The sequence below is a fragment of the Oncorhynchus mykiss genome, chromosome 14 (assembly GCF_057628025.1).
Source record: "Oncorhynchus mykiss isolate SJ-2025 chromosome 14, ASM5762802v1, whole genome shotgun sequence".
NCBI classification, from domain to species: Eukaryota; Metazoa; Chordata; class Actinopteri; order Salmoniformes; family Salmonidae; genus Oncorhynchus; species Oncorhynchus mykiss.
Window position 1 is genome coordinate 5347611 of NC_143035.1, and position 23267 is coordinate 5370877.

Consider the following 23267-nt stretch of genomic DNA (forward strand, 5'->3'; position numbering starts at 1 on the left):
TATTTTCATTTTTGGAAAAAAAACGTTCCCGTTTTAAATGGGATATTTTGTCAGGACAAGATGCTAGAATATGCATATAATTGATTTGGATAGAAAACACTCTAACGTTTCCAAAACTGTAAAGATATTGTCTGTGAGTATAACAGAACTGATGTTGCAGGCGAAAGCCTGAGAAAAATCCAATCCGGAAGTGCCCCATATTTTGAAAGCGCTGCGTTCCAATGAGTCCCTATTGAGCTGTGAATGTGCTATCAACCAGCTTACGCTTTCTACGTATTCCCCAAGGTGTCTACAGCATTGTGACGTAGTTTTACGCATTTATGTTGAAGAATAGCCGTAGGCGGCTACATTGCGTAAGTGGTCACCTGATGGCTCCCAGGGTGACTCTCACGTAAAATACAGAGGTAGCCATTACTCCAATCGGTCCTACTGAAAAACGAATTGTCCCGATGGATATATTATCTAATAGATATTTGAAAATCACCTTGAGGATTGATTATAAACAACGTTTGCCATGTTTCTGTCGATATTATGGAGCTAATTTGGAATATTTTTTGCCGTTTTCGTGACTGCAACTTCCGGGCGATTTCTCAGCCAAACGTGAAGAACAAACAGAGCTATTTCGCCTACAAAAATAATATTTTGGGAAAAAATGAATTTTGGCTATCCTGGGAGTCTCGTGAGTGAAAACATATGAAGTTCATCAAAGGTAAACGATTTAATTTGATTGCTTTTCTGATTTGTGACAAGGTTGCCTGCTGCTAGCAAGGCATAATGCTATGCTAGGCTATCGATAAACTTACACAAATGCTTGTCTAGCTTTGGCTGTAAAGCTTATTTTGAAAATCTGAGATGACCGGATGATTAACAAAAGGCTAAGCTGTGTCTCAGTATATTTCATTTGTGATTTTCATGAATAGGAATATTTTCTATGGATATTTATGTCCGTTGCGTTATGCAAATTAGTGTCAGGCAATGATTACGCTCCCGCATGCGTGATGGGGAGTCAGTAGAGGTATAAACAACAGGTTTCATATTTTGACTAGTTTATGTCCCAAGAACAGTTTGTACAGAGTTGTATTTCAATGCAACAGGTCAAACTGACAACGATTACAAGAGAGGGGCTCTGGGATTGTTTACTTTAGAAGGTGCCTATTCAGCTTGATGGGACACTGTATCATCTAATGTGTCTGATGTATAATTCTATATATAAGCAAAGTTTTTTTTACATGCTTATCAATAATTCTGTATCTCTCCCTTTGAAAGGCTTCCTATGGCAAGTGCCTTGGGACAGCAGTTAAAGTTACCCGGATCCAGCTGTTAAGGGAGCTCGCAAATTGAGTAAGGCCTGGCCATTTTGTTTGTTTTTACCCTACGATTTTTACTACGCACAGGCCAGCACCCACACATAACCTACCTGTTAATGAATACGTGTTAGTGAATAATACTCTGATTTATTGTGAGTCTTTTTATTTTTTACGGGTTAGAAAGGATGCTGTACACAAATTATATTTTCTGAAGTTTCTATTGTCAGAGTTTTAGTTGCACACAAGTACATTCTCCTAATTATGATTTGGAAAGACAAGGCTTCTAGAGACTATGAGCTATGCCCCTACATTGTGAGGAGAGCCACTAGATTGTAGCTTGGGCTAACCTTGCCCCAATATGCATGTGCCCTGAACCAAATTTGGGAGATCTCTAGAGACGTAGAGAACATTGGCAATGCTAAAGGAATTGTGTAAATTGGCTCTGCAAAACAGACTATCTTTTGGCAATCATTGGCCACGAATGTTTTACTTTTATCCCAGATCACTCTTCTAATATGACTGATCTCACCGAACACATTGCCACTGTTGCTAAGAATAATTCCCCACAACCAGAGGGGACGCCTGCAACTTGGTTGGAATCCCTGTTTGGAAGTTGGGGATCCCAAATTGCCAAATGGGCTGCAGCGGGTATTTTTTTCGTAGTTTTTCTAATTTTGTTATTTAACATGCTGTGTATGTGTGTGTATTTTTGATAAATTCACTTCCGTTAATAGAAGTATAACCTTTTCTATGATGATAGTATTACCATACTAATTCAATTGTATAACCCAGAATGAAGGGTTTGAAAATATGAAGTGTCCGGTTTTATGTGTCGATTTCCCTTACTTTAATAGAAATTTGATAGACCCTTGTTTTGAGAAAGAAAGATATCTCAGTTTCAAGGTCTCAGCTTAGAAAAGCAGCCTCGTGAGGTATTGGTCTGTCAAATACATGACCCGGTATTGGTCGGTCACATGAATGAAGCAAACGTCAATGATGAATTGGCTAATGAATAAGCCAAATCATGCAAATATGACTTGTCTGCAGTATATAAGAGAACTAACGGGACTACCTCATGAGAGCTCCTGATCAACATGTGTACAATAGTGCATTGAGTTGGTTGGAATCTCTCCAGCGCGCTGATAATAAACAATTATTCATTTAAGTTTGACTTCGGGTGTCTCTGTGTAGCTTTGGGCTGTTAGGTTCTATCTGCAAGAAGATGATTCTGAGATAATTGGCTTTAAAGTTCTGCACCCTCATTGGTTTGAATGGTGGCAGCAATTTTTATATTGTATTCCTTTGATCTTAACAACATGAATGTTGGTATTTAGAGTCATATATAGATAGCCTATTTCTGTTCAATAATATCTATGTCAATAACTCAATTTTGACAAAAGAAATGCAGATAGAATCTTATAGTTACTGGCTTATAATTGTGAAACCAGGTAAATGGTCTCAGAGGTCAATGATTTCAAGCATGCAAGAAGGGTTGCATGCCCCACTAGGACTGGAGCTGTGTGTCAGAAGTGTAAGCGTGTGTGTGTGTGTGTGTGTGTGTGTAGTAGTAGTAGTAGTAGTAATGCAGGGCTGAATGCTCTACAAACCCTCATTTCCTTCAATGATCCCCACTGTGGTACACAACATGGACGTGCAGGGCAGACAGTGTCTTCATCACCCTGTGAAACACACCTCCCTGTGTGTGCGTGTGTGTGTATGCGTCCGTCTGTTTATCTGTGTGTGTGTGGGTGATACGTCTGGGAACGTTTAAGCAGCCCTGGTCCCCCTGAGACTCGTCAGAATGAGTAGATGAGGTGCGCACAGTGAGGTCACCGTTGGCAGGAAGACTGAATCAGACCAAAGGACGACTGATTTACGATCCCCAACAAGCCACACAACAGCCTGTGAACAAGACATTTGTGTGTGTTTGTTCTCTGTGTGACCGTATTGTGAGTCGGTCTACATCTGTGTGTTCTACATCTCTGTGTGATCTTATGTGAGTATGTCTACGTCTCTGTGTGTGTGTGTGTGTGTCTCTGTATCTGTGAATGTCTACTTCAAACAATTAAACCTGTAATCTTTGTTGACAGTTACACAGTATATTAACCCTCTGAACTTGTGCTACTGACATCCAAACTGGAATATGAGAACAACTAAGAAACAGCGGATAATATCTATTGAAACAAAAAGTTTAAAAAGTCTATGTGATTTATAAGAGGATGCCATGTTTATAAAGGTCCACTTCCATCCTGAATGGGGACATCACTAACTTCAGATATATCTCTTTCAGAGCAGGGCCAGTGGAGGACTGTAATGTCAGGATAAGGTGGGGCAGAGCCTGTGGTTGTGTGATTGTTTGTGAGTTTGTACAGTAGTTTTCACTGTATAAGGCTGGACCACTTTTGGAAAACTGGTGGACCATTTCTACCCCCATCTCACGAGGTAAAACCAACACAACAGACGGCGAGGCGGAAAAATAAAAAGCTGGAATGCAAATAAAAATAAGACTGAACAAAAAGGCAGCACAACACTGCCAAGATCTCTTAATCTCATACCACAGAGGGAATGAGCAACAGAGACAGAGAGAGAGAGAGAGAGACAGACAGACAGAGAGAGAGAGCGAGAGAAAGAGCGAAAGAGCGAGAGAGACAGATAGAAAGAGAGAGAGAGAGACAGAAGGGAGAGAAGGGAGAGAGAAGAGAGTGAGAGGGAGAGAGGGAGAGAGAGAGAAAGTGACAGAAGGGAGAGAGAGACAAAGAGAAGAGAGAGGGAGAGAAGAGAGTGAGAGGGAGAGAGGGAGAGAGAGAGAAAGTGACAGAAGGGAGAGAGAGAGAGACAAAGAGAAGAGAGAGGGAGAGAGGGAGAGAGAGAGAAAGTGACAGAAGGGAGAGAGAAGAGAGTGAGAGGGAGAGAGAAGAGAGTGAGATGGAGAGAGAGAGAGAAAGTGACAGAAGGGAGAGAAGGGAGAGAGAAGAGATTGAGAGACAGAAGGGAGAGAAGGGAGAGAGAAGAGAGTGAGAGGGAGAGAGGGAGAGAGAGCGAAAGTGACAGAAGGGAGAGAGAAGAGAGTGAGAGGGAGAGAGAGAGAAAGTGACAGAAGGGAGAGAGAAGAGAGGGAGAGAGGGAGAAAGTGACAGAAGGGAGAGAGAGACAAAGAGAAGAGTGAGGGAGAGCAAAAAATAGGCCTCAAATTACCACTAAAACCTCAAATGGGGAGAAGGGAATATGGAATAATGTATTTTGGTCTGTGGGTTTTTGTCTGTTTGTATCCATAGTGTCCTTGGCCATCTTGCCCCTTGTCCCACAGCAGATACTAATCAGGGAGGATTCTGGGAGCTGTGACTCTGCCTACATAAGCATTCCTCCCGATTAGACGGCTTTTAAACACATTTCTGGAAAATGACTTTGGCTGCAGGGGGTTTGGGTGTGTGTGTGTGTGTGTGTGTGTGTGTGTGTGTTCGTGTGTTTGTGTGTGTGTGTGTGTGTGTGTGTGTGTGGAGCAACGCTCCTCCTGGTTTCAGCATAGTATAGAAGAGGTATGAACTATGTGTTTAATACGCTCCCTGTTGTTGCAAGGCCTAATTATCCTGTTAGGGTTCAGAGCTGTGAGAGCTGAGGCCTGGGTGTAAACATGAAGGAAAGCTACACGTCTACATGGAGCAGACAGACAACACATGGTAACACATTCATAATTAGCGTGATTGAGCTTAATTGATATTGGGACACCAGAGAGACAGGGGAGGGAGACTATGCACTAATGAGGTGTGAGAGGTGTTTTTTTTCTCTCTCTCTTTCTCTCTCTTTCCCTCTCTCTCTTTCTCTCCCTCATGTATACTTGTCACAGGAGGAGACAAGGCATGTCCATCACAATGCAAGGTGAGGTCAGGTGAGAGGGAAAGGGATTGAAAAGAAAGAGATTGGAGACCTAAAGAAAGGGATCAGAGAGAAGGAGAGAGGGATCCAAAAAAAGGAAACGAGGACCAGTCACATCTGGATCCAATGCACAAATCCAGCCATCCACCCTCTACGTCTCCCCTCTTCCCTCTTTCTGTCTATCTCTCTCTCTCTTTGCCGTGGGGGAAACCTTTTATTGAACCATGTACGCTAGGGATACGCATGCGGAATTAGTGATACATGACAATCATTCTCTTATTTCCAAAAATTGAAAGGAGCATTTCTTCGATAGCTGGCATATCCCGAACTGAAGAACACTATAAAGCATACCAGAGCTGCACTTAGGAGAGAAAATCACTGACATGCTGGAAGACTGATCCTTTTGATCTGTGCAGTGGCCTCGGAAGAAGAACTGTAAGATTGCTTGAGTGTATGAGCTGTATGACAAACCTTGTCCATCAGTCTGAGAAGTGACACAAGAATAAATAATGTTGTCTGGGAATATGAATGAGTGTGTGGGCATGTAAGTGTATGCATGTGTGTGTATTGCAGTGAAAGAGAGCATGTGTGTGTGTGTGTGTGTGTGTGTGTGTGTGTGTGTGTGTGTGTGTGTGTGTGTATGTGTGTTTGTGTGTGTGTGTGTGTAAGTGTATGCACGTGTGTGTTTGTGGGTGAGAGGGAGAGACCATGTGTGTGTATCTGTGTTTACTTGTCCATGTTGTTCTCAGACATGCAGATTTTGATTGTTTGACAGTGGAGTGACTCTGTGTTGAAACTCTAACTCACGGACTATGATTTATGACAGAAAGAAGTGACAGGGGCTATACAATTGGTGTACACACACACACACACGCGCACGCACACAAGCGCGCACACACACACACACATGCGCGCGCACACAAGCGCGCACACACACACACACACACACACACACACACACACACACACACACACACACACACACACACACACACACACACACACACACACACACACACACACACACACACACACACACACACACACACAGACTCATGTCAGGGATTGCACATATGGACTTGTCATTAACTCTGTTTACCATACTGCTAATTATTCTAGCCAACCCAGCACCCAAATGAATTAATGAGCTGAACGTATATTAGCCTTGTGTCTCTCTCTCTCCCTCCTTCTCTCTCTCTCTTCCTTCTCTCTGTTTCTCTTTCTCTCTTCACTCTCTCAATTTAATTTTACATTTAAAGGGCTTTATTGGCATGGGAACAGATGTTTACATTGCCAAAGCAAGTATAATAGACAATAAACAAACGTGAAATAAACAATATAAACTGAAGAGTAAACATTACACTCACAAAAGTTCAAAAATAATAAAGACATTTAAAATGTCATATTATGTCTATATACAGTGGCTTGCGAAAGTATTCACCCCCTTGGCATTTTTCCTATTTTGTTGCCTTACAACCTGCAATTAAAATATTTGGGGGGGGGGGGGGGGTTGTATCATTTGATTTACACAACATGCCTACCACTTCGAAGATACAAAATAAAAAAAATGGTGAAACAAACAAGAAATAAGACAAAACAGAAAACTTGAGCATGCATAACTGTTCACCCCCCCCAAAGTCAATACTTTGTAGAGCCACCTTTTGCAGCAATTACAGCTGCAAATCTCTTGGGGTATGTCTCTATAAGCCTGGCACATCTAGCCACTGGGACTTCTGCCCATTCTTCTTGGCAAAACTGCTCCAGCTCCTTCAAGTTGGATGGGTTCTGCTGGTGTAGAGCAATCTAAGTCATGCCACAGATTCTCAATTGGATTGAGGTCTGGGCTTTGACTAAGCCATTCCAAGACATTTAAATGTTTCCCCTTAAACCACTCAAGTGTTGCTTTAGCGGTATGCTTAGGGGTCATTGTCCTGCTGGAAGGTGAACCTCTGTCCAGTCTCAAATCTCTGGAAGACTGAAACATGTTTCCCCCAAGATTTTCCCTGTATTTAGCACCATCCACCATTCCTTCAATTCTGACCAGTTTACCAGTTCCTGACGATGAACATCATCGTCAGGGATGGTGTTCTTGGGATGATGAGAGGTGTTGGGCTTGCGCCAGACATAACTTTTTCCTTGATGGACAAAAAGCTCAATTTTAGTCTCATCTGACCAGAGTACAGTCTTCAATATGTTTGGACACCAAACGTGTTTGCTTATTTTTTTCTTTTAAGCAATGGCTTTATTTCTGGCCACTCTTCAGTAAATCCCAGCTCTGTGGAGTGTACGGATTAAAACGGTCCTATGGACAGATACTCCAGTCTCCGCTGTGGAGCTTTGCAGCTCCTTCAGGGTTATCTTTGGTCTCTTTGTTTCCTCTTTGATTAATGCCCTCCTTGCCTGGTCCGTGAGTTTTGGTGGGAGGCCCTCTCTTGACAGGTTTGTTGTGGTGCCATATTCTTTCCATTTTTTAATAATGGATTTAATGTTGCTCCGTGGGGTGTTCTGATATTTTCTGTTTCTGATATTATTTATAACTCAACCCTGATCTGTATTTCTCCACAACTTTGTCCCTGACATATTTGGAGAGCTCCTTGGTCTTCATTGTGTCGCTTGCTTTGGTCTTCATTGTGTCGCTTGCTTTGGTGGTGCCCCTTGCTTAGTGGTGTTGCAGACTCTGGGGCCTTTCAGAACAGGCGTATATATACTGAGATCATGTGACACGTAGATTGCACACAGGTGGACTTTATTTAACTAATTATGTGACTTTGGAAGGTTATTGGTTGCACCAGATCTTTTGTATGGGTCTTCATAGCAAAGGGGGTGAATACTTATGCACTTCTTTGAAGCAAGTTATTTTTTTAGTTAGTTTATCAATATTGGATTTGTTTTCAAATGATTTGTGGTCAGTGTAATCTGAGGGAAATATGTGTCTCTAATATGGTCATACAATTAGCAGGAGGTTAAGACGTGCAGCTCAGTTTCCACCTCATTTTATGGGCAGTGTGCACATTGCCTGTATTCTCTTGAGAGCCATGTCTGACTTCAGCGGCCTTTCTCAATAGCAAGGCCATGCTCACTGAGTCTGTACATAGTCAAAGATTTCCTTAATTTTTGGTCAATCACAGTGGTCAGGTGTTCTGCCACTGTGTACTCTCTGTTCAGGGACAAATAGCATTCTAGTTTGCTCTGTTTTTTTTGTAAATTCTTTCCAATGTGTCAAGTAATTATCTTTTTTCCCCCTCAGGATTTGGTTGGGTCTAATTGTGTTGCTGTCCTGGGTCTGTTTGTGTTTGTGAACAGAGCCTCAAGCTCTTCTCCAGGTTAATTTCTCTGTAGGTAATGGCTTTGTTATTGAAGGTTTGGGAATCACTTCCTTTTAGGTGGTGTTAGAATTTAACAGCTATTTTCTATATTTAGATAATTCCCGGGTATCGGCCTAATTCTGCTCTGCATACACCGAGGATATTTTTTGTCTCAGTCTCAGTTGCAGTGTCAATTTGGCCTTTGTCCCATTTTGTGAATTATTGGTTGGTGAGCGGACCTCAGACCTCACAACCATAATGTGTTCCATAACTGATTCAAGTTTTTTGGGGCAGATCCCTAATTGGTATATTGAATTTGACGTTCCTTTTGATGGCATAGAAGGCCCTTCATGCCTTGTCTCTCCAGACTGTTCACAGCTTTGTGGAAGTTCCCTGTGGCGCTGATGTTTAGTCTGAGGTATGTATAGTTTGTTTGTGTGCTCTAGGGCAACAGTGTCTAGATGGAATTTGTGTTTTTGGTCCTGGAAACTGGACCTTTTTTGGAACACCATTATTTTAGTCTTACTGAGATTTACTGTCAGGCCCCAGGTCTGACAGAATGTGTGCAGAAGATCTAGGTGCTGCTGTAGGTCCTCCTTGGTTGGGAACATAAGCACCGGATCATCAGCACACAGTAGACATTTGACTTCAGATTCTAGTAGGGTGAGGCCGGGTGCTGCAGACTGTTCTAGTGCCCTCGCTAATTCGTTGATATGCAGTACAAGTCAAAGGTTTGGACACCCCTACCCATTCCAGGGTTTGTCTTTATTTTTACTATTTTCTACATTGTAGAATAATAGTGAAGACATCAAAACTATTAAATAACACATATGGAATCATGTAGCAACCAAAAAAAGTGTTACACAAATCAAAATATATTTGAGATTTGAGATTCTTCAAAGTAGCCTTGATGACAGCTTTGCACACTCTTAACATTCTCTCAACCAGCTTCATGAGGTAGTCATCTGGAATGAATATAAATTAACAGGTGTGCCTTGTTAAAAGTTAATTTGTGGAATTTCTTTCCTTCTTAATGCGTTTGAGCCAATCAGTTGTGATGTGACAGTGTAGAGGTGGTATACAGAAGATAGCCCTATTTGGTAAGATACCAAGTTCATATTTCTGCAAGAATAGCTCAAGTAGGCAAAGACAAACGACAGTTCATCATCACTTTAAGACATGAACGTCAGTCAATCCGGAAAATGACAAGAACTTTGAAAGTTTCTTCAAGCGCAGTCGCAAAAACCATCAAGCGCTATGATGAAACTGGCTCTCATGTGGACCGCCACAGGAAAAGGAAGACCCAGAGTTACCTCTGCTGCAGAGGATAAGTTCATTAGAGTTACCAGCCTCAGAAATGACAGCCCAAATAAATGCTTCACAGAGTTTCTAGTATCAGACACATCTCAACATTCAACTGCTCAGAGGAGACTGTGAATCAGGCCTTCATGGTTGAATTGCTGCAAAGAAACCACTACTAAAGGACACCAATAATAAGAAGAGAGTTGCTTGGGCCAAGAAACATGAGCAATGGACATTAGACTGGAGGAAATCTGTCCTTTGGTCTAATGAGTCCAAATTTAAGATTTTTGGTTCCAACCGCCGTGTCTTTGTGAGACGGAGAGTAAGTGAACGGATGATCGTCGCATGTGTGGTTCCCACCGTGAAGCATGGAGGAGGGGGTGTGATGGTTTGGGGGTGCTTTGCTGGTGACACTGTCTGTGATTTATTTAGAATTGAAGGCAAGCTTAACCAGCATGGCTACCACAGCATTCTGAAGCGATACGCCATCCCATCTGGTTAGTGCTTAGTGGGACTATCATTTATTTTTCAACAGGACAATGACCCAACACACCTCCAGGCTGTGTAACAGGTAGTGATGGAGTCCTGCATCAGATGACCTGGCCTCCACAATCACCAGACCTCAATCCAACTGAGATGGTTTGGGATGAGTTGGACCGCAGAGAGAAGGAGAAGCAGCTAACAAGTGCTCAGCATATGTGGGAACTCCTTCAAGACTGTTGGAAAAGCATTACAGGTGAAGCTGGTTGAGATAATGCCAGTAGTGCGCAAAGCTGTCATCAAGGCAAAGGGTGGTTCCATAAGTGTTATTTCATACTTCTGATGTCTTCACTATTATTCGACAATGTCAAAAATAGGAAAAATAAAGAAATACTGTTGTATGAGTAGGTGTGTCCAAACTTTTCACTGGTACTGTGTATGTTGAAGAGGGTGGGGCTTAAGCTGCATCCCTGTCTCACCCCCGGCCCTGTGGAAAGAAATGTGTTTGTTTTTTAAATACATTTTAACCGCACATTTGTTGTTTGTGTACATAAATTTTATAATGTCATATGTGTTTCCACCAACACCCCTTTCTATCAATTTGTATAGCGGGCCCTCATTCCAAATTGAGTCAAAAGCATGAGAAGACGTTGCCTTTGTTTGTGTTTGTTTGTTTGTCAATTAGAATGTGCAGGGTGAATACGTGGTCTGTTGTACTGTAAATTGGTAAAAAGCCAATGTGACATTTGCTCAGTACACTGTTTTCGCTGAGGAAATGTATGAGTCTGCTGTTAATGATAATGTAGTGGATTTTCCAAATTTTGCTGTTGACGCATATCCCACAGTAGTTATTGGAGTCAAATTTGTCTCTACTTTTGTGGATTGGGATGATCAGTCCTGGGTTCCAAATATTGGGGAATATGCCAGAGCTGAGGATGATGTTAAAGAGTTTAAGTATAGCCAATTGGAATTTGTGGTCTGTATATTTTATCACTTCATTTGGGATACCATAGATTTCCACACTACTTCCCTTCCATCAATAGCATTTCTTAATATTATTCAATTCCTTTGGCTTTGATTCCTCATTGAGCATAACTCTGTTCAAGTAGAGTGTGATTTTGCTGCGATCTGATAGTGGACTGACTCTGAATGCTCTAAGAGACTCTGGGTTGAGGTCAGTGAATGGGGGGGGGGGGGGGGGGGGGGGCATATGGGGAAGGGAATGCTGTCACCTCCAGGTAGGTGTTTGTCCCGCTGTGTGCAGAGGGTGTCTGGTTCTTGTTCAGCTCATCCAAGCAGATGTAAAAGCAGCGAGTGAGAGCAAGGTATACGAAAAAGAGATGGCACTATTTCATGGGAAAATAACATTTAGCTAGCACAACTAGGGTTGCAAAGCTATTGGTAATTTACCAAAGTTAGCGCAATCTTCGTATATAGTATTACATTTTGTGAGTTTCTAGGGAATAGACCATGTGGTTCAAGAGAAAATAGCCCAATGAAAAATATATATACTGAACAACGACATTATTTTAAATTAACTCTGCAACTCTTCCAACTATTGACTTTTTTCTAAACTGACATCAGTTTGGCACCAAAACATTTACAACAAAGACATATTGACAAATGAAATAAGTGATAAGATATATAAAGGAGATTTCATGCTGAAACCCTCATATGGTATTCACTAAGTTGATTGTTTAAGTTTAGGAGAATGTTTCACAGCTTTGTCCTAAAATTGTTTATTTTAAAATCATCTTATTGCTCATCTCATTTAAATGTGATAAGGCCACACAGAAGGCCAGAGATTTATTTGACCTTCATTTGACTAGGCAAGTCAGCTAAGATCAAATTGTTATTTACAATGACGGCCTACCAGGGAACAGTGGGTTAACTAGCTTGTTCAGGGGCAGAACGACAGATTTGTACCTTTTACTCGATCTAGCAACTTTTCGGGTATTGGCCCAATGCACCTGCCACCCCAGTTTGCTGGTAAACGTAAAAGGTTTCTAGTAATATAGTATATACCCTCCCTCTGCAACCCTAGGCACAATACATCCTGCTCCTGATCAGACATTGCCAGTTGTGTTGATGAGAAAATATTATGGAGATTATGGACAGATGGAGTTTGGACAGAGTTTACGCAGACAGACGTGCAGGCATTCGAGTACACACACACACACACACACACACACACACACACACACACACACACACACACACACACACACACACACACACACACACTTGAGGGCAGTCAGAGAACAGGTTGCCAGAGGGAGAGACAGGGATAGAGAGATACAGAGACAAATACAGATACATTGAGAGAGACAGGGACAGCGAGACAAATGGAGACAGACGGAGACAGATGGAGAGAGAGAGAGAGACCAGCTCATGTCTCATGTGGACTCTAGCTAGACCTCCAGTAACATTATGGGAAGCATGATCATTAGACCATGGACCAGCCTGCCGTCTGAGCTAATGAACCACATGATTCATCCACTGTGTATTCTACTGAAACTCACACTCGACCAGAGTTCTCACAGGAGTGTCTCAGAGACCTAACTGTATTGGACTGGCGAGTTTCTAGATCTAAAGTGAACCATGAATACGTTACTGTAAAGCAGGGGAAGGGGGGAAGGGGGGAAGGGTGGTCAGGTTGGGGTTAGAAGGGTGAACCAATCGGAAGAACAGACACTCATAATGAATGATGTTATGATTGTACTACGCGTACTACGGTACAGACACTGACATGACATACACCCAAACAAATAAAACCACACATACCCCAATGCACACATGCTTGTGCAAAAATGGACAGACACAAAAGCATACAAAGAGACACACTCTCTCATGTGCACACACACATTTTTGCCCCCACCTGTGACTAATTAGTTGCAGGCATTTCCCGTCAGGAAGGCTTCCCGGTGCCAGGCAGAGCAGAGATCAGCCAGGCAGCCCTGGGAATCTGGGAACCCTATACGGGCTGGACATCCCAACATTCCCAATAATAATAATAAGAGAACATTCCCAATAATCACTGTTACCATGCGTAACATTTCAGATTATAATGGACCTATTTTCTATCAGGCAAATAGATTTTGAAAAAACAAAAAAATCGAAATCCTGATATGAACCTCGAGCCAAAAGGTTTGCCCACTCCTGGTTTAAACAGTGAGGTATCCTAACATACTGTATACTCTAATACACTGGCTAAAGCTCGGCAAGGGCTGGAGAGTGAATGTCTCTGGTGGGATGTAAACACGGTGGCTGGTAACAGTGAGTGCAGGGGGCAGCGCTGGGGGTCAAACGTGAGGAGGTGTCGTGGAAGCCTCAGAGGTCGGCCACGCCCTCTGTGCGGTTGCAGAGCGACTCATGGAGTTCAGATGTCAGTGAGTACTTAGAGAAAGCCTGCCTGTTTGTATTCATGCCAGGGGCAGTAGACTCCTCTACAGCCTAGAATCAACTGGTCCATGCCAATGTAGGACACTTTGACGAAGGCGTCTTTGGTGTGCCTGTGTTGATGCAGCTCCAGGGTGATGTCAGCAGCGTTCGGTGGCCATTGCATGTCAAAAACGCGCAGAGCCACGAGACAGCGGATCTGAGTGGTGTCGTGGGCAGAGGAACAGCTTCCTGTTGAGCTCTGAGGTTGTGCCCTGTAGTGTGTCTTTTATGTTGCCCATCAGGGTGTGGAAGAGGGTACCCACACACAGCTGCAGGTTCTGGGTCTGTAGATGTGACAGATCATCTCCACAGCCACCAGACACTTGGCAAAAACTCTATTGTCCTCACAATGTTAGTGGAACACACATAGACCTCTGTGGGTAGGGTTGATGAAGTCTCTGTCCTGGATGGACCTCTTCCTCAGCCTCTCTCCCAGCTCATACAGCTGCTGCATGCCCACCGTGGTCAGCTGAGCTGGGTACATACCCCTGGTCAGAATGTTGGCCCGGTAGCTGTACTCCACCGTTGAGGAGGGCCGTGGACCTCCTTCCAAGTCTGTAACCATGTAGTTGATCTGTGTGTGTGCTGGGGGTTCCAGGAGGTTAGGCACCCACTGGGCCTTCATGACATCCGACATAGACTTCAGTTCGGGCTCCATGGCGGAACAGGACTTGAACGAGCTTAAGCCGGCAAGGAGAAGGTGGTATGCGAGGGCCGAACCTGTCTGAGTTGTTTCCGTCTTCTTCTGAGACCAGAGCAGGGATCCGAACGCCATAGACACAGAGCCCGGAACACCTACTTTGGCCCAGAGGTCCCTCATCCTCATAATTACTCTGCTGTCTAACAAAAATAGTATCCTATAAGAACAGCCAGCCCTGGAGCTCTCAAGATCATCAACCAACTATCACCCCAGATGGGACGAGGCATGTTCCCCTGACACTAAGGGGGAGGGGAGGGGGGGGGCAAAAAGGAACCATATTAGCATAAAGACACACAGACAAACAGACTCACAAACGAATTCGTACGCAGAGGTAATCTATGTTGATTCTCATTGCGACTAAAACACCAACCATCACCAATCAGACCGCAGAGACCAGAGAGACAGGGAATCATGCCCATACTGAGTGGAACAGAGAGTTGGAGTTTCCCATATGACCACTAGAGGCCACCAGATCACAGTTTAACAGAGAGATGAGAGCGTGACAACTCCGCACTCGACCGCACTAGGTTATCTATTGAACAGAAATCGAATATACCTATTGGTCTGAGGTTACAAGGGATTGTGTGGAAGTAGATGAACTATTTAACTCCAGACCCTCAAAGACTGGCCGATGACACTTGATGAAATAATCTATCAAACTGAACCAGTGAGTCATTTGAGCGTCACACTGAAAAGTCTTCTAATGCAACACTGCTGCTATGGCTCTGATCTGTCTGCTGTTAGCAGGCAGCAGCCATGATGTCATCATTACAAGACGTGGGGCTGGGAACAGACCTGGGGTGATAAACCAATTAGCCCACGCTAATCACACTGGGATGTGTGTGCGTCTACAGACATATTCAGTTGACGCACAGAGCAGGAATTATATTAATCATTGTTGAGAACACACTCATTGATGTTAGAAGTAAGTAAACAAGGCTAGGAATAAGGAGAGGATAGGGGTGGGGAGAAGAAAAGGATCGCCCAAAAAAGAGAGGACAGAAAAACTTTTGATGGAGGGGATAGTAGCCCAAAATAGGCTAAGAGAATCTAAAAAAAGTCAATTAAATTTACCGGGTATCCATCTCTCCCAGTCTTGCCCTGGTGAGGTTAGAGAGAGTAAAGCACACACCATAACAATTGTTAGAGCAGACGACCAACAAAACGACATTCACCATCAAAACACCTTACTGTAACACATGCAAGCACACCGTCTGGAGACAAGATACAAGCGTGGTTCAATGAACTATAGCGCACAGCGATCCCCTAAAAGGATCTCATATAAACTACTATATAAACAGGATTCTATCCCTCTAATATCTGCCCTCTCAGAGAGACAGTACGCCAGCCTGCATCCTAAAAGGCACCCTATCAGAGCTGTGGTCAAAAGTAATGACCTATATAGGGAATCGAGTGCCATTTGGGACGCAGACCCAATGAGTCAGTGGCAGCTGTGTGATATCCCAGCTCTCTCTTTTCCAAGGAACAGGACCCAGGATGGGAAGCGGCAGCAGCAGTCTTCTACACCCGTGTGCGCGCGCGCGTGTGTGTGCGTGTGTGATACATCCTGGATGGTACTTACTGGAGCTCCTGCAATACACAAACAAACAAACACAAACAAACAAACAAACAAACAGAAAAAAGAAAAGAGAAAACAATTATTAGTACTGGTATAATGCACTCAACGTTTTGATACAACATTTTCTGGTTTGTACAGCAATTAAAACAGACAAATGTTTGTACTTTGGTATTTTAGATCGGGGATATAGTTAAAGATATACATATCTTACAGAAAGAGCTCATTAAGGTTATTGCCAATAGAGCTTGTGGTAAGAGCCTTATGACAAACAGACTAGCACACACTGAGTTGACTTCTGGGTTATGGCTGTGTTTTGCATTAGGCTGGAAAGTGATTCAGAGTTTTACAGGGACATATTGGTACATTGAAAAAAGGAAAGGAAATAGAAAGTGTGATATAAAAAGGAAGGCTTGTGTTTAATGGCCCCACATCCCAGATAAGAATCAGAAGGGGTTTGAATCAGAATGGGTTTAAAGCGGTCTGGGCTTGGGATATCCTCTCAAAGCTCAGACTGTTCCTTTATTGTTTTCCTGACTGTCCTGAAATGTTCTTATTCAGAGATAGGCGATCTCTCCCTCTCTTCTTTCTCTTTTTTTATCTTTCTCTACCTCCCTCTCGTTCTTTCTCCCCTTCCATCATTCACTCCATCTGTCTCTCTCTCTCTCTCACTCTCTCTTTCTCTCCCTCTCCTCCTCTTCTCTCTCTGTCCCTCTCTCTATTAACTCTTAGCATGAACTGTTGGAGAAGTCTCCACTCTGGTCTAAAACCAACAATCCTGACTAAACTGATGAAGAAGAAACACAAAGGACCAGTTGAGCCTTATTAAGATTACATCCAGCCTTTGATTTCTGACTAATGTTGTTTATTTGGATCAAACCAATCATGAAAAGGTTCGTTCTGATGTCTCTGTAATAACAACGAATGGCACGCTTTCATTCGGGGGTGGGGCCCCAACACTGAAAGGGAAACATGCCAGCAATACAACTACAACAACAACTGACGGAGTAATAGACATCAGAATGGGTCTAGTCTGAGTGGAAACAGACAGTTCAGGAGTAGTGGGGGTATTAAAGTAGGTAATAGATGTCAGAATGGGTCTAGTCTGAGTGGAAACAGACAGTTCCGGAGTAGTGGGGTATTAAAGTAAGTGGCCTTGGTTTGTGCAAGTCGAAAAGGCTCAGGAGCCTATCTACTGTTCCTATAGCATTAGGCAGCGTGATATATAAGTACACCCCCTAGACAGGACGCTCGTCTATCATAGGGAGATCATAGTCTATCTCCTTAATTCTGAGTGCCAAGCAGAGACACATTGGGTATGACTAGGCTGGGGGGTTTGAACTCCCAACTTTCCAATCTCAGGGCAGACACTCTAACCACAAGGTCACTGAGATACCCTATATACCTACTGCTGTATACACCTTTTCTATTTATATACTGTCCATAATGTCTCTACACACCATCATATACATATATAATCATACACCGGACTCTGACATTGCTTGTTCTGAAATATGCTAAATATGGGTACGCGACCAATAACATTTGTTTTTTTGTTACTGTTGTAGCTGTGTAATTACTGTTTAATTACTGAACATGTTTAGAATCTAATCAGTGATCTGAGCTAACGGAGAAGTGAAAAACAGAGGAAGAGGAAGAGAAAGGGATGGAGGGGGAAAGGAGGGAGGTGGAGTGTTAGCCCAGCTAGCACATTTGGTTCCTTGGACGTTCTGGGAACGAAGTCATACGTTTCCTGACCCCGGTGAAACAGATTTTTTAAAAAAAAATGTATTTCCACCTGTTCTAGAAACAATCATTTTTAGGTTGCCCCAGGTTCTGAGAATGTTTTATTATAGTTCCCTGAAAGTTTTCCTGGGAGGTTTTATTAACGTTCTGAGAACGCAAATTCTAGGTGAATTGATGGTAATTCAATAAACTTCGGAGAAAATGTTTCAATAAGACTTTTAATAACACTGCTATCGTAGTCTGGGTTAACTCTTTTCAACTCCAAGCAAAGATAGGGCACATGGACATGTATTTGCTTGGGCATTAATCATACAAACACATGTCTTTTTTATTGTGTCATGGCGTCAGTGAGATTTAAACTTATGATCTTTTGTTCTCGACCCATGGAATTAGTCCACCACGCCACCAGGATGGAGCTAGCCTTGTTTTTTTTTTTTACCACTACAAACCTTTTCAGTCTATTCAAACAGACCCCATTTCAAAGGAAACAAGCTTAGTGGGCAGGATTAGAGGGCACGGCCAACACACCTGAATACATTTAAAAGAGAATGTCACAACGTTTCAACTTCTTACTTATCTCCAGCACCACCCCGACATCAACATATGTGAAAATGGCACGTTTCTATGTTTTGTAGTAAAAAAAGATATGGAAAGGTAAGCGTTTCCAATGACATAATCAACCAACTAGTCGGCAATTAGTAGGCGACGCCTACTCAAAATTGGTATGAATCACACAGTGCACACCAATGATGTCATTGGAAACACTTGTCTCCCGCCACCTGTTTTACTACAAAACAGAAACGTAGCACTTTCACAAACTATATGTTGATGTTGGGGTGGTGCTGGAGATGATACATATGCAATTGAAAAATGGTTTCCCTTTAACAAGATAGAGGAAAGAGAGTGTTATGTTAAAGCTGAGAATGGAAAGTACTGTATATGTTCTTAAATAACATTCTTAGAACATTGTTTGAACTTTTCTAATGATTTATTGTGTTTTTTAAGGAAAGTATTCTTAATGTTCTGAGAACATGACTTTATATAGAAATCTGTAGAAGTACTGAAATTCCCACAGAAGAACGTTGTTTCTTAAAGTTCTCTGAAGAATTTGAGAACCTTACTTTAAATTGAACCATGAGGAAACCTGTAGGAAATGTTATGCTGAAGTACTGAAATTCCCACCTAAGGTTCCCAGAACGTTATGTGCTAGCTAGGTATCCTGCACCATTCCCAGAACATTGTGGGAAGGTTGTATACAAAATAACTATAGTACAACCACGCTCTCACCAAGCTCTAAAAAACACATGGTTCTCAGAACATTATGTGCTAGCTGGGAGAGTGGTGGATGGTACAGAGGAGAGAGGAGAGGAGAGTGGAGAGGAGAGGAGAGAGGAGAGTGAAGGGACATAAGAAAAGAGGTAGGGACCAAACGTCTGAGGAAAAGGGTGTTGTGGTTTATGAGGCATGAAAGTCAATGAGGTTTATGGGCGTCTAGACACTAGGACAAGGACCTACTGGCCCAGACAGCTACGTAAACAAACACACCAGCCAGATAATTACATCATATTTTTTGCAGAGGTGGCAACAATTTAGCAGTGGGCCACTGCTGCTAAATGTATATAGGGGAAACACTGAGGCAGGTGGTCCTCCCTTTACTGGCACTGTTTGTGTGTGTGTGTGTGTGTGTGTGTGTGTGTGTGTGTGTGTTTATCTGTGTGTTTGCATTTGTGTGTGCGGGCCTGTGTGAACAACTCCCATGATCTCATTGTCTCTCATTTTTACTCTGAACTGTGTGTGTATTTAACTTCCTCTTTGTTTTTCAAATAGATGAACATTTTTCGTAACACAAACAGAGCATGGTGTAATAACCAGCCAGAGCCGGGGCAACACAACAACCTAACCAGGCTGCGTCCTTATGGACATGAAACAAAAACAATTTTCGAGGCAGAGGCAGATCTAAACAGAACCACACATTTCCCCAGTCCTGGGACAACAAGAACTAGCATCTCCACATGAATACAAAACGCTCCATCGGTCCGTCTTTGAACTCCATCCTGAGAACGCCACGCGGCTGGAACGACTTAGGGCCCTGATGCAAAACATGGCCATTTAGCTGTCCTGATAATGGCCTGATGGACTGTGAACAGAGCAGAGCGAGCTTTCAGCTCCAATCTGGGTAGATCAAGCAACGGTCTGATGGTTGGGTATGAGAATAAATAGGAGGAAATATGGAGGAATATGAGACAGGGAAGAACTGGAAAAGTTTATGGTGAATGTGGATGCCCTATAACGCACAAAACACTATATAACCATTTTCTGGCTATATTTAGATAATTATTTGAATAATCTGACATTGGGTGAACCATGACGTTCATCATCACATGTTTAAGGCACGGAAGACACCAAGTCACACAAGGCACCTATATAGCTGTGTGTTTTGAGTCACGGTTCACTACCATCTGATAGTAGCAAGCGGTACCATCCACTTCTTTGTACTGTTTGATACGGCAAATTTAGACGAGACAATATCTCACCAAAAGATCTAGGCGTGTCTACTTGACGGTAAGAGCCTCGATTTCTCGTAACAGTCGTCAGTGATCCATGAGTGAGTCAACATGGTCCTCATCCACGATCGTGGGGACCGTGACTCCGTCTTGACCGCAACCACGACTCAAAGAGGTTTTTCCCTCTCAGACACACAGGCACACCACAGTTGGTGATAATACCTTCTAGTGTTCTTACACTACAGACAGGCTTGACTAAGCAGACTCAAAAACACGTCTCTTTAATCTGACAATGAGTCAAAGTTTAAAAAAATAAAAGCAATATTTGTTGGATGACCCAGTCAAAGAGTGAGAGAGACTTGGCTTATTGAGGATTTCTACACAAAACTGTTCGGTACAACAAGGGTTACAATGCACCGATTTCAGGTCTGTGCTTTGTTCATGTTCCCAAGAAGTGTTTTGCGGTATAAGAGAAACCATAACACACTGAAGGAGAAGGGAGGACAGTGACGTTGCCAATGTCACTAACCTCGTCTTACTACTGGAGCGGCTGCTACTGCTCAGGCTGCACCGCTAACTTACACACGTTAATGTGACCACGTGGCCAACGTTAGTGATAGGTTGGAGTGGATACGGAGGGACAGGAACAAAGGCCTGTTCTATTCTATCACATAGTGTTTTGAGTCACGGTTCACAGACTGTCCAAGCACACTACCACATCCTGCATGTCCACGAGAGAGCGAGAGAGCGAGAGAGAGCGAGAGAGAGCGAGAGAGAGCGAGAGAGAGCGAGAGAGAGAGAGAGAGAGAGAGAGAGAGATGGGGATGGAGCAGAGGGAGGGGAAAGACAGGGAATTAGGAGATGGGAAGAGGAAGAAAGATGTGAGGAAAGAGGAGAGAGGGAATGTAGAGAAGAAAGAGGAGAAGGTGGTGATGACGACAGCACAAAAATACAGCTTAAGAGAGAGATGTGACACTTACCGGGATCACCTCTCCTTCCCATCCGTCCACGCTTTCCAGGAGGACCTGAAGGAAACATAAACACAGAGTGTTCAAGCCCAAACTCATCGACTGAAAAGTCAGAGAAGAAGTTGTAAGTTTAGAGCTGGGGCTAAAGGGGTACCTGGGGGTTGTAAGCTATAGATGAGATAAAACTGTTGGATGTGTGTGTGTGTGTTGGCAGAGGAGTGTGTTCATTGGGGGCGTAGTATATGTGTTGGCATGGTTACGGTGTGTAAACTGCTCCAGATGTCCAAACACACGGCGCCACAGGTGGAATGTTCTACTGTAGAACATCTGGATGGATTCACCTGAGTGGAGCAGGTGTGTGTGTGTGTGTGTGTGTGCGTGCGTGTGTCAGCGATCCACATAGTAGGCCTTCCCATGGACGACACAGTCGTCCCGCACCGTCACGGTCATCCCATCCCCTCTCTCTGACCGGCCGAGCCAAACACAACGCCTCTCCTCCACTGGCTTGGTGCCAATCCTCACCTTCCCCTGACCTGACAGTAAAAGGCCGCCCTGATACTGTTGGCTTTACTCATGTTGACTGTGGAGAGGCAGTTAAAAAAAGGAAGCTGCAAGGAGCGGTTCAGGCAGCCAGAGCAGTTAGAACACCAGGAGTTTACAGCAGGTCAGAGCAGTTAGAACACCAGGAGCTTACAGCAGGTCAGAGCAGTTAGAACACCAGGAGCTACAGCAGGTCAGAGCAGTTAGAACACCAGGAGTTTACAGCAGGTCAGAGCAGTTAGAACACCAGGAGCTACAGCAGGCCAGAGCAGTTAGAACACCAGGAGTTTACAGCAGGTCAAAGCAGTTAGAACACCAGGAGTTTACAGCAGGTCAGAGCAGTTAGAACACCAGGAGTTTACAGCAGGTCAGAGCAGTTAGAACACCAGGAGTTTACAGCAGGTCAGAGCAGTTAGAACACCAGGAGCTACAGCAGGTCAGAGCAGTTAGAACACCAGGAGCTACAGCAGGCCAGAGCAGTTAGAACACCAGGAGTTTACAGCAGGTCAGAGCAGTTAGAACACCAGGAGCTTACAGCAGGTCAGAGCAGTTAGAACACCAGGAGCTACAGCAGGTCAGAGCAGTTAGAACACCAGGAGCTACAGCAGGTCAGAGCAGTTAGAACACCAGGAGCTTACAGCAGGTCAGAGCAGTTAGAACACCAGGAGCTACAGCAGGTCAGAGCAGTTAGAACACCAGGAGCTTACAGCAGGTCAGAGCAGTTAGAACACCAGGAGCTTACAGCAGGTCAGAGCAGTTAGAACACCAGGAGCTTACAGCAGGTCAGAGCAGTTAGAACACCAGGAGCTTACAGCAGATCAGAGCAGTTAGAACACCAGGAGCTACAGCAGGTCAGAGCAGTTAGAACACCAGGAGCTTACAGCAGGTCAGAGCAGTTAGAACACCAGGAGCTTACAGCAGGTCAGAGCAGTTAGAACACCAGGAGCTTACAGCAGGTCAGAGCAGTTAGAACACCAGGAGCTTACAGCAGGTCAGAGCAGTTAGAACACCAGGAGTTTACAGCAGGTCAGAGCAGTTAGAACACCAGGAGCTACAGCAGGTCAGAGCAGTTAGAACACCAGGAGCTTACAGCAGGTCAGAGCAGTTAGAACGCCAGGAGCTTACAGCAGGTCAGAGCAGTTAGAACACCAGGAGTTTACAGCAGGTCAGAGTAGTTAGAACACCAGGAGCTTACAGCAGGTCAGAGCAGTTAGAACACCAGGAGCTTACAGCAGGTCAGAGCAGTTAGAACACTAGGAGCTTACAGCAGGTCAGAGCAGTTAGAACACCAGGAGCTTACAGCAGGTCAGAGCAGTTAGAACACCAGGAGCTTACAGCAGGTCAGAGCAGTTACAACACCAGGAGCTACAACAGGTCAGAGCAGGTAGAACACCAGGAGCTTACAGCAGGTCAGAGCAGTTAGAACACCAGGAGCTACAGCAGGTCAGAGCAGTTAGAACACCAGGAGCTTACAGCAGGTCAGAGCAGTTAGAACACCAGGAGCTTGCAGCAGGTCAGAGCAGTT

At 43.7% G+C, this 23267-nt stretch overlaps 2 protein-coding genes and 1 pseudogene across 2 annotated transcripts in view; all 3 read right to left on the bottom strand.

Moving 5' to 3' along the window:
• Window positions 1-15504, bottom strand: part of LOC110488599 (uncharacterized) — a 62559-nt gene extending 47055 nt beyond the window's left edge. The window contains exon 1 of the mRNA XM_036942725.2: window positions 15483-15504. The gene's annotated coding sequence lies outside the window, so the exon portion shown is untranslated. The remainder of the gene's footprint in view (window positions 1-15482) is intronic.
• LOC118938691 (lysophosphatidic acid phosphatase type 6-like) lies at window positions 13864-14534 on the bottom strand (annotated as a pseudogene).
• A 482-nt stretch (window positions 15505-15986) lies between the features above and the next one.
• LOC149978253 (collagen alpha-1(XXV) chain-like) overlaps window positions 15987-23267 on the bottom strand; it is a 154573-nt gene continuing 147292 nt past the window's right edge. The window contains exons 3-4 of the mRNA XM_090198031.1: window positions 21180-21259; window positions 15987-15998 (exon numbers count right to left, since the gene is read on the bottom strand). Of these exons, the coding sequence (XP_090054157.1) occupies window positions 15987-15998; window positions 21180-21259 (92 nt within the window). The remainder of the gene's footprint in view (window positions 15999-21179; window positions 21260-23267) is intronic.